Source organism: Lissotriton helveticus, chromosome 8 (genome assembly GCF_964261635.1).
Source record: "Lissotriton helveticus chromosome 8, aLisHel1.1, whole genome shotgun sequence".
In the NCBI taxonomy this organism is placed as follows: Eukaryota; Metazoa; Chordata; class Amphibia; order Caudata; family Salamandridae; genus Lissotriton; species Lissotriton helveticus.
This window is the reverse complement of record NC_136069.1, coordinates 1,148,747,853-1,148,762,606: the sequence shown is the minus strand read 5'-3', so window position 1 is coordinate 1,148,762,606 and position 14,754 is coordinate 1,148,747,853. Positions and strand designations below refer to the sequence as shown.

Below are 14,754 nucleotides of genomic sequence, written 5' to 3'. Positions count from 1 at the left end.
GACCGTGGGCTTCCTGCATCAGCTGGGCTCTCCGGCAAGTAGCGCTGCTCCAAGCTCATTACCACCGTGTCTTTTCTTAGGGCAGCGTTATGTTATGTTATGTTAAAATCAATTTGTAGAGCGCTCGTACGCCCGTAGGCTTCATGGCGCTATAGGAAAAGTGAAGAATCCGTCCAACATAACACTGAGCTAACAATGGCTAATGGTAGGCTTGAGAGAACAACCAAGTTTTTAATCCCTTACGAAAGGTGAGTAGATCCTTACTCTGCCTAATCAGTAAGGGGATGGAGTTCCACAATGAGGCTGCTAGATGGCGAAAGCAGCAGCCTCCCTGTCGCTTCCTTTTAAAGCGAGACACCTCCAGTAGGGATTTTTGCGCAGAGCGCAGGCTTCTGGTGGGTATATATTTGGAAGTCAGACAACGAATAAAGGCAGGGCCTTTATCTTGTGTGGCCTTGAAGGTGATACAACCTGCTTTAAAAGCTATGCGCTGGGAAATCGGAAGCCAGTGTAGCTTTTCTAGTCCTGGTTTAATAGAAGACCATTTTGGCTGTTGTAGAATAAGTCTCGCCGCCTGATTCTGGACAAGTTGAAGTCTCTTCAACAGGCCCACTGGAAGTCCCAAGTAGACACTGTTGGAATAGTCCAGGCGGGACATGACCAAAGCAATAGTAACCTGGATTAAGGCAGACTGGGTGAGGAGGTGAGCAATTTTTTTTATTTTCCTCATTTGGAAAAAGCTAGCTGAGACCACGGCGCCCACCTGAGTTTTTAAGGATAGGTCCGAGTGGAGCGTGATGCCTAAGCTCTTTACCACAGTGGACCTTACAGGGGGGATGCCCAGGTCTGCTGGCCAGAAGTTAACACTCCAGCTGGATAAACTGTTCCCGGGCAAAAGTAGTTCTGTTTTGCCCGGGTTGAGTTTTAGATGGTTTTCGTTCATCCAGCATTGGATGTGTTTCATGGTGTTCTGAAATTCGGACACAGCATCAGAGATGTTCAGATGAAATATTAGCTGTAAATCGTCCGCGTAGTTGAACACCGTGACTTTAAACTTCTTAAGGGAATAAAGAAGAGGGCGGAGATAAAGGTTAAATAATAAGGGAGATGATAACGACCCCTGCGGAACTCCACAGGTGGACGCATGCCTAGTGCCTGTAAAGCTACCCAGTTGAATTGCCTGAGTCCGGCCCTCAATAAAGGATGTAATCCAGCTCAACGCTGGTCCTCTCAGGCCGGCCTGTTCGACACGGTTGAGCAAGATGTCATAGTCAACCGTGTCGAACGCAGCCGAGAGGTCAAGCAGCACCAAGGCTTGGTGTGAATCAACATCCGCATTGGCTCTAAGGTTGTCCTGAACCGCCAGGATCACCGCCTCTGTTGAGTGACCTGGGCGGAACCCCGCTTGATTAGGCTCCAAGTAGTTGGTGGTCTCGATGAAATTAGAGACACTCTTAGAGACATGAGCCTCCAGCACCTTTGAGAGGTAGGGCAGCAGGGAGATAGGTCTATAGTTTGTAAGATCCAAAGGATCCTTCCCTTGTTTTTTTACCAAAGGTATAAGGAGCGCTTTTTAAAAATCTGTGGGGACTCTGCCTTGTCTGAGGGATTCATTAAGAATAGGCAGGAGTGCATGAGGAAGGGATAGGCCTACTTCTTTAAAGATAGAAGGGGGACAAATATCATTAGGTGACCCTGATTTAATCCTTTGCAGAAGTTCCGACAGTTGTTTGGAGTCAATCGGGGGGATGTGGTCTAAGATCTCTGGATTCATGTATGTATCCTCAGTGGTGGTGCTGACAGGGTGTAGTGGTATACTTTGTTTAATTGTAATGATTTTGTTAATAAAATAGTTATTCAAATCATTACATAAAGCTTGAGATTGTGCGATAGGTAGTGACGTACGCTCATCGTTACAGAGGTCGTTCACTATTCTAAAGATGTCTTTGGTTTGATTCTGGGATTTCAGAATTATACCTGAAAAATAATCAGTCTTCCTCTTAAGGATGGTTTTTTGGTAGAGACGACGGCTCAGGCAGTAGGCCTCTTTATCTTGTGGAAGATAATTTCTGCGCCAGATTCTCTCTTTTTGCCTGACCTCTAGTTTGAGTTGTTTGAGGTCCGCAGAGAACCATTTGTGAGCCTCTTTATCGCGTGAGCGGGAAAATTTTACATTGGGGGCATGAATATTGGCAGCACTTTGGATCCACAAGAATAGTGCCTCATAGATGTCATCTACGTCCTCCATGTCGTCAAATGGTGGCAAAGTAGAGACCAAAGTGTCCAGAAAGGCAGAAAGATCTATCGCCCCCCATTTGCGAGTTTCCCCTCCAGGCTGAGAAGGAGTCTGATGTTGTCTCCTTACTTGAAGGGAAAAATAAACAAAATGGTGATCTGACCAAATACAGGGCTGAATCAGGATAGATAATAGAGGGAGATTATGCGACCATAATTGGTCAAGATGGTGGCCTTTCTCATGAGTGGAAGACTGTATGAATTGAATCATATTGATGTCGGTGAGTGAATCAAACAATTCTCTAGCTTGGATGTCAGTGTCCAGGCTGTCAAACCACAGATTAAAATCTCCAATAAGGATGGTATGAGGGTATTTCATAGTGATTGATGCTATTTGTTCGGCAAGTCCTGAGGGAAAGGCGGAGAAAGCGTCTGTATATTTATACCTGAAAGGTGCCCTGTTTGACGTAAGGATGGACATAAGACGTCATTAAGGATGTCATAAGAACTGGTCGTTCTTACATTCTTTACAGGAGTTCTCGAACTAAATCAAAACAATAGCTGCGGGGGATTTCCCAGGTCTGCTGGAGGTTTGGTTTGTTTTGAGAACTCGGTGTGCTTTCTAGGGGGCTGGAGGAATAGTGCTTGCCTAATGTGACAGCATGCGCTATGACTTAATCTGAAAACGGGTTTCTGTGCCGTTGTATGGACATTAGTGAATTAATAACCGGACAAGGGTCAGAAATAGGAGTATCGATATAGGTACCTAGATAAACTAACTACAGGCTTGCCTTTGGGCTCTTGCCGCCCGCACTTTCAGCTTCCTTTTATGACCTAGTTTGTAATGCGCTGGTTGCATCTCTTCAAGTTCATTACAAGCTTGGGTTAATGCACTTTTTGTGTGCCGTTTAGCGGAGAGTAATCCTTCTCACTCTCTCTCCCTCTCTTCTGAGGATTATACAGTTCTACCGTCCTTTCTATACTGGTATGGCGCCATTCTGGCATGTTGTCGGATATCTTCTATCCTGAGACTTCTGCTCTTCGAGCTGTCGGGGTTGCTGTCGGACCTTCCTTATTCACGGAATTTTCATTCCTCGCACACTGTTCCCATACTTTCACAGTTTTTAGTTGGTGGCTCTTCGTTGTGCAGCGGAAAAGTTTCTCCGCCGAAAACTGACGTCAGCTCGCCAGGAGGGACTTAGATGACCTCGCTGATGTCACGTATGAGGACGACGTCAGGGCGGGGTCACGTGGGGCCGTCCCCCGGCGCGCAGAGGTGCTGCTGCAAAACAATTCCGGATCCAGTCCCACGCCTAAGGATATTCTAAGTTAAGTTAAGGAACATGTGGCTAGTCAACGTCTCTACCAGATACATTGTTCCCGAAGGTGAGTAACTTGTACGTTATTTCCAGAGGCACTGGTCACCAGTGGGCTCGAACCTGACACACACGCACTAGTACAGGCAGTTCATGAAATGGGCACCGGCAGACACTTAGGGCCTGATTAAATCTTGGCGGACAGGTTACTCTGTTATAACTGTGACAGATATCCCGTCCACCGAAATGTAAATCACATAGGATATAATGGAATGTATATTTTGGCAGACTGGATATTCATCACCTTTGTGACAGATTAACCCATCCGCCGAGATCTAAATCAAGCCCTTAGTTAAGTGGCTCTATAAATGCCTGCACTCCCATTTACATACTTCACTGATCCCGCTAAGGGCCCAATGGGAACCAGGCCTTAATCATGAATTCTATGACAAAGAATGGGGCTTTCTTCTAGATAGAATACTCCAGCATGATACCCCACAACACACTTTTCAAATTCAGCCAGTTATCACTATTGCATGGGGCATATTTAACACAATTTAAATTGAATAGGCTTTTCCCTACAACCTCATCTTCTTGTCCAAGATGCTGAACCAAAGAACAAACCGACTACATGTGATGTGGCCAGTCACACATACTACTTTCCTATTGGGTGGACATCAGGGAATCACTCATGTCACTTACAAGGTGCATACACTGGGACACAGCAGTACATTGTCTTTTGGGACTACACCCTAGGCCTAAAACCTCCAAGACTGAATCCTGCTTTGTTGATGCAGCGATTCTTCTCACTAAGCAACAGATATCATGCTGTTGGAAGTCACCCACTGCACCCCTCATGTCATGTTAGCGTGAGGAGGTTTGACGCTGGGGTTCCGCTGAGAGTCAATCATTACAGAGGGAGCAATACTATGGGCTGCGTAAACAGCGCATAGCTATGGTATGGGATGCCATGTTGAAACAATTTAAAGCTCAAGGAGAGAATGCTGTCTGATGCTGATATGTGTTGGGGCATGCACTGGTAGGGCCCTGCCCATTGACATGCCACCACTACGCATTACCAGTGTTGTATTTTGACATCTGTGACATCTAGGGGGCCATTGTCTGCCCGTCATCTTACCGGTGATCTGGACCGCCCGCCATAAGGGCGGGGGTCCCGTGGCCAGCAATAGGATGCGCCCGCCACAGTGGCGGGCGCATCCAGCATTCCAACCATTGTGGCAGGTGGTGCACTCGGCACCGCCCGCAACACAATGGCAGGAAGGCATGCTGTGCACTTCCATACACAGCATGGCAAGCACCGCGCGGTGCCTGCCATGCTGTGCATGGAACTGCTGGGAGGTACCCCCCATGTGCACCCCCCGGAGTCCTTGGGGGCCCGCTCCGCCCGACATCCTAATGGGCCCCCTAGTGTGGCAGGACAATTCACAATCTCATTGCGTTATGTGGATTTAATTGCGGATGTGGAACTAACAAGGTGGATGCTGTTGGGGGGGATGGAGGGTTAGTTGTGTTGTAGTTTACTTTTGCTTTCTCCTTATTCAATCATTATGTAATTTTTAACAATACAAATTCATATACTGTACATGGCTTATTGCTGAATCCACAATGCCTGTGATTTTGCATACGTACGTGTCACTGTTGCTATTCTGATGAACATGCCCCAGTCTATGATCATGTCAATGGCAAAATAATATGTTTTTGTTTTTACTAAAATGAAATAAATACATTTAAAAAAAGTAGTCCTTGAGTTCCCATTTGTTACGTTTGCGTGGAACTTCAAAGGAATGTAAAGATGTCCATGGATGTCTGAGGGGCCAATGACTTTATTATCTGATGAATATTCATGGTTCACTGTTCCTGGCCCAAAAGAGGTAGCAGCATTTTTTTTAGCTCTGCCGTGCCAAGACACAACCTGCTCAATATTCTCCTTGCATTAGGCCAAGGCCTGTTCCTTCTTCGGTTTGTGTGTGGTTTGTGTTCAAAGTCTGTTACATTTTCTGTTCAGGTTGCATCTCTTGAGTTCTCTCACAGTTGCATGGTGTTCCACTTCCCATTGATCACACATTCCAAGGCCGCTTTAGGAATAAAGTATTTGCAGTTCTTGTCCATTCAACTCCACTGTGGTCAGCAGTTTCAGTGTCTGTAACTTTATCAGAGAGTTTGTGCTGGTCAGTACAGAGGAGATTGAGGTCTACAGCCACCATACCAATATTGGATTCCACAGCCTTGCGTGATTCCCCAATGGGAGGCATGACTGTATCCACCTTCTCAGGGCCAGGAGAGTCCTGCTTCCATGCTCCAGCAAAAGTCTGGGTGGCCCTTTCATCACCATGTATCTTATAGGGAAGAAATATCAGAAAATAAACAGATTCTTGAAGACTGTTCTGTCACATTCGTAACTTCACATTCAACTATGTGCACAAACAGGAAGAACAGTTAGAAAAGAGTGACAAAAAATAATGGAAAGGGAAGAGCAACATGAAACACAAACGTTTAAAGATGAAAGTAAGCAGAGAATGCAGATCAAAGGCTAGACAAGTATAGCAGAAAATAAAGTCAATTTTTTATGGCTGTTTATTCAGCGCTGCACATCTTTGGAGGAAAGTTGACTTTGAGTAAGATGGGGAAGTCAAAGTTTGCTCAGGTTGGGGGAGCATATTTGATGTTCTTAATTTGCTGCCCTGTTCTCTTTGAAGTTCAGTTATAAAAAAGCTTGAAACGTTCTGTTTCACTTCTCTCAGGTTTGGACTCAAGCGTTAACACAGTCTGGCGCCCTCAACCTCCAAGTTTTTGCTTCTTTGTTTCAGTCGGTCGATTGTATATTGATTAAGGTATTCTGGGCCAAAACCCAGGACTCCTTGTGGACATGACAGAGGATGTTGAAATTGATAATTGCGTCCACCTGCTGCCAGTGGAGTAATTGTTTAGGTTGGTTTAATGTGGTCTAGTTTGCAAGGTTCAAGCACTTTCAAGCTGCTTGTTTCGTAGCTTTTTCAACTTGTCAATGAGTTTCTTTTGCCGTTCTGTGTAGATGAGATTGTCCTAGCCGAGATATGCCAAGACAAGGGTTGATCTCAGCATGACCAATAATTGGATTGGGATAGCCGGTTTTATTTTTGAGTGGAGAGGGAACTGCTTGTTGCCACGCCTAGGCTCTCATTTACACAAAGTGGGAATTAGTGCCTGAAGTCAAAAAGAATTACCAGAGACTTTGCTGGTGAGGACAGCTATGGAGTCATTCGGAGTCCAGAGGGTCAGATGAGGACTCCCACTCTGAAGAGTTCAATTTTGGCTTACTTCAACCAGGGGAAGCATTGCTCATCATGTAGAAGATATGATTAAAGCATGACGAGGTAGGATTTAGTCATCCATCATATAGAAGGCAGCAGAGAGATCAATATGGGCTTCTACCCTCATTGTTCCATGATGAGAAGGAGCCATTCTCAATGTTGACCTGAGCAGATTCACTGCTTCTCAAAGGTCTAAACCCTAACTGTTGATTGTGAAGATGATGATTCAGTTCCACATATTCTTGAAGTTATGCCGTAACAGCCTTTCGAGGGTTTGCTGACTTTCAAGAAGAATGGAAAGTGCGAAAATGTGCCAGTATCTTTTTGTCTGTTGATGTTTGTTTAAAAGGGGTGTAATGACTGGTTTCAAAAAGTCAGTGCCTATTCTTCTTAGCATGGACGCATTTATCATCGTTGGAATGTCTCATAGTGATTAATATACCTACTGCCAAGTTCTATTTGGGGTGGTGTCTTGGGGCATGTGATGTTACCTCTACTACCTACTTGGTGATTGACGTTATATACTAGCGAGGTGTGTGTTTTCTTACCGAAGACTTAGCCAGAACTTGAAACAGCATAAGCTCCCAATGGCAGGGTTCCTTATCATCCAAAAAATCAAGTTAAATTCAAACTGTACAGATAAAGCTTTAGACACATGCAAACTCTAAATTGTAATTGGGTGTCTGGATGTTAATAGTTTTCATCTTTTCTTACAACAGTGGAGATGTACCCTCTTATGAAAAAGTTGCAAAGTTTGAAGAGTGTAGTTATAAGAAAGAAATGGTGAGTATTTAATAAACTCCAGCTCACTCCCACAATTTCTGAAATCTAGTTTAACCAACAAAAAAGTATGACACTTTTAAATATGTGTTTGTGAATGGGGGGGTTCTCTGCTCTATTGAATCACTAAATATGATAATTCTCCAACATTAGATTTTTTGTATATTCACATGCTTGAATCATTCGGTGGGCTGGGAATCGCTAGTACATTAAAATAGCAGAATGTAGTGTTAAAATGCAATTTGTCCTGACACTGCATTATCTATTTAGTCAGTTTTGTTGAAATAACCCACACTTCACCCAATGAGGTGAAAGCTTAAGCTCTCTTACTTCCCCTAGTGACCATCATAGCTCAGATTTCTACCGCACATCGTGTGTGAGGGAACACCCTGACAGAGTTCTGCTCAAACCATTCAGTTAACCCGTAATTATTACTACATTTGATCTGCCCTGGATTTGAACTAACCCTCTCTTCAACACGGAAGTGGTGTGAGTTTTTTTTAGGGAAGAATCTGTCTTTTCTGGGCTAGGGAAATCTTTCTACCTGACAGCCAACTATCACTAACTGTCACCATGGCTAACAGAGAGATGACATCTGTTTTCACCCTTGTTTATCTTGTGGATATAAGAAGATTTACACTGATGACCCTCATTCTCTATTTATGTATTGCTCTTTAGCCTAATTATACAATATCAATATATGGCATATGTAAGATATTTACAGCTAAGACTCTTAAGGACAGAGAAAGGAGTTTGACATTACTTCTTATGGGCCAAGAGAATTTCCCTCCTTCTAAGGTAGATTCCCCCCTTCAGAGGAATCTTCCCTGAATGAATCCTGTGAAAAGTACCCCTCCAAGCACCTCCACGAAGGCAGTGCAGAAGAGGAGACATTTACAGTTTCCTGAATTTGATTTATTTGGTACAGCAATTGCAGTCACCTCTTCCAATACTAAACAAGGAAGGCACTCATCTATGCACTCCAAAGAGTATCAATCATCGGTAAAGAGAAAGAAATTCTGAAAACTCCTCTCGTCGACCACAAGACCGTCAACGATGACAGCAACGTTGACAGTGACAACAAGAATGCTGACATTAAGGCCATTGACGACGACGACTTGCATGGTAACAAGACAAAATATCGAATTCAAAATATAGAATTACCAAATTATCGAAGTCAAAATATAGAATGGAAAAAATATCGAATGGACAGAATATAGTGGTTAAAAATATCGAATTGAAGGTAAGTAATATAATATCGAGTTTTTAAAATATAGAAAGTCAAAATATCGAAGTATATAATATAGGTATTAAAATATATCGAATTTTTAATAATATCAAATTTTTTAAAGTGTTTTGTATGTTAGTATATGTGTGAAAAGTGTATATTATTTTTGCAATTTATTTTAAATAATGAATTTTATGTTATTTAATTTTTGCGTAATTTAATTCTTTGGCGGGTTGTGGGTTTATAGAGGAATAGGGTGGGAAGTAATTTAATTATATTAAATTAAATATTAATTTTTAGAAATTACTAAAAAAAAATGTATTTAATTTTGCGGGTTGTGAATTTGTAGGGGAATAGGGTGGGAAGTAATTTAATTGTAATTAATTAAATATGTATATTTATTTATTGGTAGTCATTTTGAATTAATTGGTAATTAATTTTTTAATTGGTAATTAATTTGTATTAATTGATAATTATGTTAATTTTATTAATTTATTTTCTGTAGCGGGTTGAGGGTTTATAGGGGAATAGGGTGGGAAGTAATTTAATTGTAATGAAGTAAATAATTGTTATTTATTTATTGGTATTGATTTTTTATTTATTGTTAATTGGTAATTCATTTTTGTTAATTGGTAATTCATTTGTAATAATTTATTAATTGATAATTACGATAATTGTCTTAATTTCTTTTCTGTAGCGGATTGTGGGTTTATAGGCGAATAGAGTGGGAAGTAATTTAATTGTAATTAATTACATCTTAAAAATTATTTATGTGTATTGATAATTAATTTACTGTTAATTAATTATTAATTGGTACTAATTGTTATTAATAATTAGTTTTTGTTATTGAAAATTAATTAGTTGTTAATTAATTATGAGTAGGTAATTTATTTTAATAACTAATATTTATTTGTATTTATAATTGATTAATTATTACATAATATTAAATTGGCAATTCATTTTAATTAATGTTTTATTGGTATTGATATTTAATTTATTTGTATTAATATATTTAATCATTACTTTCCCTAATGTTAAATTCACTAGAATGGGAATAGTAATTTTTACCCCTACGCTATTCAACGCTTTCCCTACTGTCGCACTTTCTGGAGTGGGAATAGTAATTTTTACCTCTGCACTATCCAACGCTTTCCCTACTGTTGCACTCTCTGGAGTGGGAATAGTAATTTTTACCCTCCTGCTATCCAACGCTTTCCCTACTGTTGCACTCTCTGGAGTAGGAATAGTAATTTTTACCCCTACACTATCCAACGCTTTCCCTACTGTTGCACTCACTGGAGAGGGAATAATACTTTTTAACCCTACGCTATCCAATGTTTTCACCAATGTTGCATTCACTGGAGTGGTAATAGTAATGTTACTCTCCCGTTATCCTACGGTCAAAATATTGTATATTGTTTATGAATAGTAGGTTAATATATATATATATATATATATATATATATATATATATATATATATATATATATGTATCAAAAAATAAAAATTTATTTTTTTTATAAAATTTTAAGGTTATTTAAGTATTTTTAAGTATGTTTTAGTTAATTATATTTATTATTTCATTAATTTTAAATGACTTTTAAGACATTTTAAAAAATTCGATATTTTGACTAACTATATTTTTTAAAATGATATTTTTGATTCAATATTTTTGTACTTACCTGATTGGAGATAGGAATTCGATATTCTTGCATTCTATATTTTTTCCTCGATATTTTGGTAATTCTATATTTGTGTATTCGATATTATGTCAGTGATCCGACGAGCATATCTTCTGCGCCTCTGTCGGCGATTAACTCATGGACAATTGGAGCAATGCCATTGACGACGATTCTGCCGTCGACGGCAGAACCAACAATGGTTATACTGTTAACAAAATTTTGAAGGAGCCCGTCTCTTTTAACCATGTAAGGTGTCAACTTTACCTCCTGCACATATTTTACATTTAGACCAGGAAGAGAATGCTACTGAATATGCCTCACAAACTGCTGATAGTCCAACGCATTTAGATATAAAGTATGCCCTAGACTTTGAAGAAGAAATGGAAGACAGTGAATATGATGATTGGCTGGATTTGTTTTAGCAAAACTCTAGTTCTTGCATAGGATGGAGACACGTAGACAGTACAGGGAGCTGATATGGTCCAGGTGCCAATTCCCGTTTTATCTATGTTACAGCAAATGATGGACACATTTCAATAGCTAGTACCACAACAGCCAGTCATTAGTCCTCAAATGGGGTTATCTGCTGCACCAATTCTACCACCTATACTAACTATTCCTTTACCTGTTACACTTCCTCGCTAACCGTCACCTTCTCCTAAACCTCCAGAGGAACCATCCCCAAGACTTGTGCAGACCACTGGTCTCACCAACTTCTCAAGTGGATTTTAATTATTCTGTATATTCTCTCCTAACTCTCACAAGATGAGCGAGACAAGATGATAATGGACGGAATTTTATTATCCCAAATGGAGTTGGTGATGAGCCAAATCCACAAGATTCAATGGATTATATCTTTAGATTTCATTAATTAATGGAACGAGCTGCCTAAAAATTAATTCTACTAATGGTGTCTGTATTCAATCATTTTTTCTTTACAACTTCAAAGAACAACCACGAAAGACTATAAATCAATACCAATTTTGGATTTTCTGTGGTTTGAAGGCCTACAGCTCAGCGAAGAACCAAAAACCCAATAACACCATCCTCTGGCTCCAGCTTGCCTCAAAGCACATAGTAAAACGGATTCAGTCCTCTCCTCAGCGGTTCAGCGAAGAACCAAAAAATACAATCGCACAATCCTCTGGTTGCCATATAAGAATAGTAGACGTATGGATAATTTGGGCCGGAGGATTTCTTTTATGGCAGCCGCGTCAATTAAAAAAGCCAATGCTCTGGCAATTTGAAGATGGTACGACTTGTACATGTAGCATGATATTTTACCATTGCTTGAACTCATTCTGGAAGATAAGAATAAAATGGCAAGAGCAAGGGAGGGGAGCTTACTTCTTCATTCATTATTGTTTTTGTTATTGTTAAGTGCTCTTATAATGCGCAATAGCTACTCCAAAGAGTGTCCCAGCGAGGATCCAAGAGGAGTCCCTAAGCAACACCCCCATCATTTATGGGAACTGGTGAGTTTTTAAAAATGTCTTGAAGGCTAATGGGTCTTGAGTATTGCGCAGTAGAAATGGAAGGGCATTCCAAGCCTGGGCAGCCTTAACAGCCAGAGAGCAGCCGCCCAGCTTGTGGCGGATGAAACGAGGCACCCTAGCTAGAAGGAGGGTTGAAGAACGCAGTTGTCTCAGTGGGCCATAAAAGGAGAACCGCTTCTGTAAATAGGCGGGCCCATGTCCGTAGAGGGCTCGATGAGCAATGACCAGGGATTTAAATTTGACCCGATCCGCCACGGGAAGCCAGTGGAGTGGGCGGAGATGTTCACGCATGCTGCTCCTTTAAGCGATTCCCAGGAGCAGCCTGGCGGCCACATTCTGAATGACCTGGAGTCTATTCAGAGAGTATCCAGGGATGCCTATGTACAATGCATTAGCGTAGTCCAATCGAGAAAGGATCAAGGCATGGATAACCGTCTCTTTAGCAGGCCTGGGAAGGAGAGGTAAAAAACACCTTAGTGTTTTGAGAAGGCCAAAAAAGCTGCCTGAGAGCTTTTTCACCTGAGCAGAAAAGGAGAGGTTATCCTCAAACCACACTCCTAGTTTTTTTGCAGATTTCCCATTGGAGGTTGGTAGAGGGAATCCAGGAGGCCAAATCGTGTTTCTGAAGTCAGGGGGGGAAATACAGTAGAGTAGGATCTCTGACTTGTCTTTGTTACATTTGATTTGGGCCGCCGCAAGCCACTCAAAAACCGAAGACAAGCAATGCTGTACAAAGGCTACAGAGTTCTCATTCTTTTCCCAAGGAAAGAGGATCTGGGTGTCATCAGCATAGGCTATCACCTTAGCCCCCAACTCCTCAGCTAAATAGACCAGAGGAGTAACATAGATATCAAAAAGAAGGGGGCTAAGGGAAGACCCCTGTTGGACACCAGTGGTGACTGGCTGCGGAGTAGGAGCGGCCGGTGGCAACCAAACCTGTTGAGCCTACCCTTCAAGGAAGGACCTCAGCCAGCCCCAGGCCGCACCAGAGACACCAATCTCTGTGAGTCGGGCGAGCAGCAGGGAGTGCGGGACCGTATCCAATGCTGCAGACAGGTTGAGCATTACCAATGTAGCTCTTCCAATGGCATCGAAACAGTCACAGATGGCTTCGGAAATCTCCACCAGGGCTGTCTCGGTACTGTAAGAGGAGTTAAACCCAGACAGCGCTGGATGCAGAACATCAGACTCTTCCACAAACTCTGTAAGTTTTCTGGTCACCGCCTTCTCACAGACTTTAGCTAAGCTGGGCAGGAGGGAAATAGGGCGATAGTTCCCTGGGATCAGAGGGTCAAGAGTAGGGTTCTTTAAAAGGGGAAGGATTTTTGTCTGTTTCCAGTCCTCCGGTACCCGAGCCTCACGAAGGGAGGCGTTTATGATTGAATTAACTTCAGCGGGTTAATAATCTCAGCGACTGCAGCAAACAATCTCGCCGCACAGGGGTCCATGGTGAACCCGATTTCAATTCCTGCAGGATTTTGAGAGAGCTAGACAGATCCACAGAAGAGAAGGCTCGCAGGCGGTATGGCAGAAGGCACACGGACAGAAGGAGGACCGGGACAGGAAGTGAAGGCCGCCTGAATCAAGCGTATTTTAACCAAGAACAAATTAGATAGAATGTTGCGCCAGCCCTCCGTGGCCGGGAAATAGCATGCTTGAGCTGCAGCAGACATAAAACTCTGAACTATAGAGAAAATCTCCTTGGAGTTGTTGGGGGCCTGCTTAATGTGGGCTGTAAAGTACTGCTTTTTAGCCTGTATTATAGCTGCATAGTAGATTTTTTGCCTGCCCCTGAGAGTGGCCTTAGCCAGGGGCAGTACTCACTGAGGCGCCAGGCCCGTTCAAGTTTTTTACACTCCTGCTTAAGCATGCGGAAATCCGGGGTAAACCAGGGGTTAGAAGGTGATTCCCTGGAGAACCTAGACTAAAGTCGGTGTAGCAAGCTTGGTCATAGAATTGGATTGCCAGTTAGTAAGCCCGCAAGACTCCTATCAAGGTCCGGGGTAAGTGCGGGTCTAGAAGCCACCAAACCGTAGCAAATTTGGAAGGATCAATTATTTTGAAAGCTGTTTTCCGCGAGCAGGGGCCCGCAGGGCAGGTCGTGACTAGCTTCCAGGAAAAGTAGGAGAGGGAGTGGTCTGACCAGGTGACTGGCAGAGGATCCTCAGCCACAATAGCGAAATTGGACGCATTTAATGGATGTCTCGAACACAGGTTTTCGCCAGCTTGCAGGTAGGAACTGTGTTAAGTACAAAAGGCTGGTTAAAATCAACAGTATTCCCTCAAGAACTCCAATCTAACATTCTGGACACTCCTTGTGATGGCCTTACTCTTTTATATACATGTAGATGAAGCTCTTCAATGTCTTAAAACTGACACTGATACTGAAAATGCTTTAGGACTTTAACAGTACCCTAAATTTGGATCATCTAATTTTCATGGCTCTAGATCTTAAAACTTTAGAGGAAGATTCAACCAATATGGAAGTTAGGGACGTATATACTATCCCCAATGACAGTCCAGATATGACAAAGGATATTCCTATAATCGCCAAAACAGTCTTATATACAAACATTATAAAGGAAGAGAATTTCCTCCGAAACACGTACCATTGACAATCAGAAGAGAGTTTGACTCTCCGCCTTTACACCTTATTCCATCTTGCACTCAAAAGTTGGTGGGGAGGTGGGAGAATTTCCCTTTTTG

General features: G+C 42.0%; 1 protein-coding gene across 3 annotated transcripts in view; it reads left to right on the top strand.

The window, feature by feature from the left end:
* Nucleotides 1-14,754, top strand: part of RFX8 (regulatory factor X8) — an 861,519-nt gene that overhangs the window by 160,498 nt on the left and 686,267 nt on the right. For all 3 annotated transcript variants that reach the window (XM_078658033.1, XM_078658035.1, XM_078658034.1), the window contains exon 5: nucleotides 7,582-7,645. In XM_078658033.1, the coding sequence (XP_078514159.1) occupies nucleotides 7,582-7,645 (64 nt within the window). The remainder of the gene's footprint in view (nucleotides 1-7,581; nucleotides 7,646-14,754) is intronic.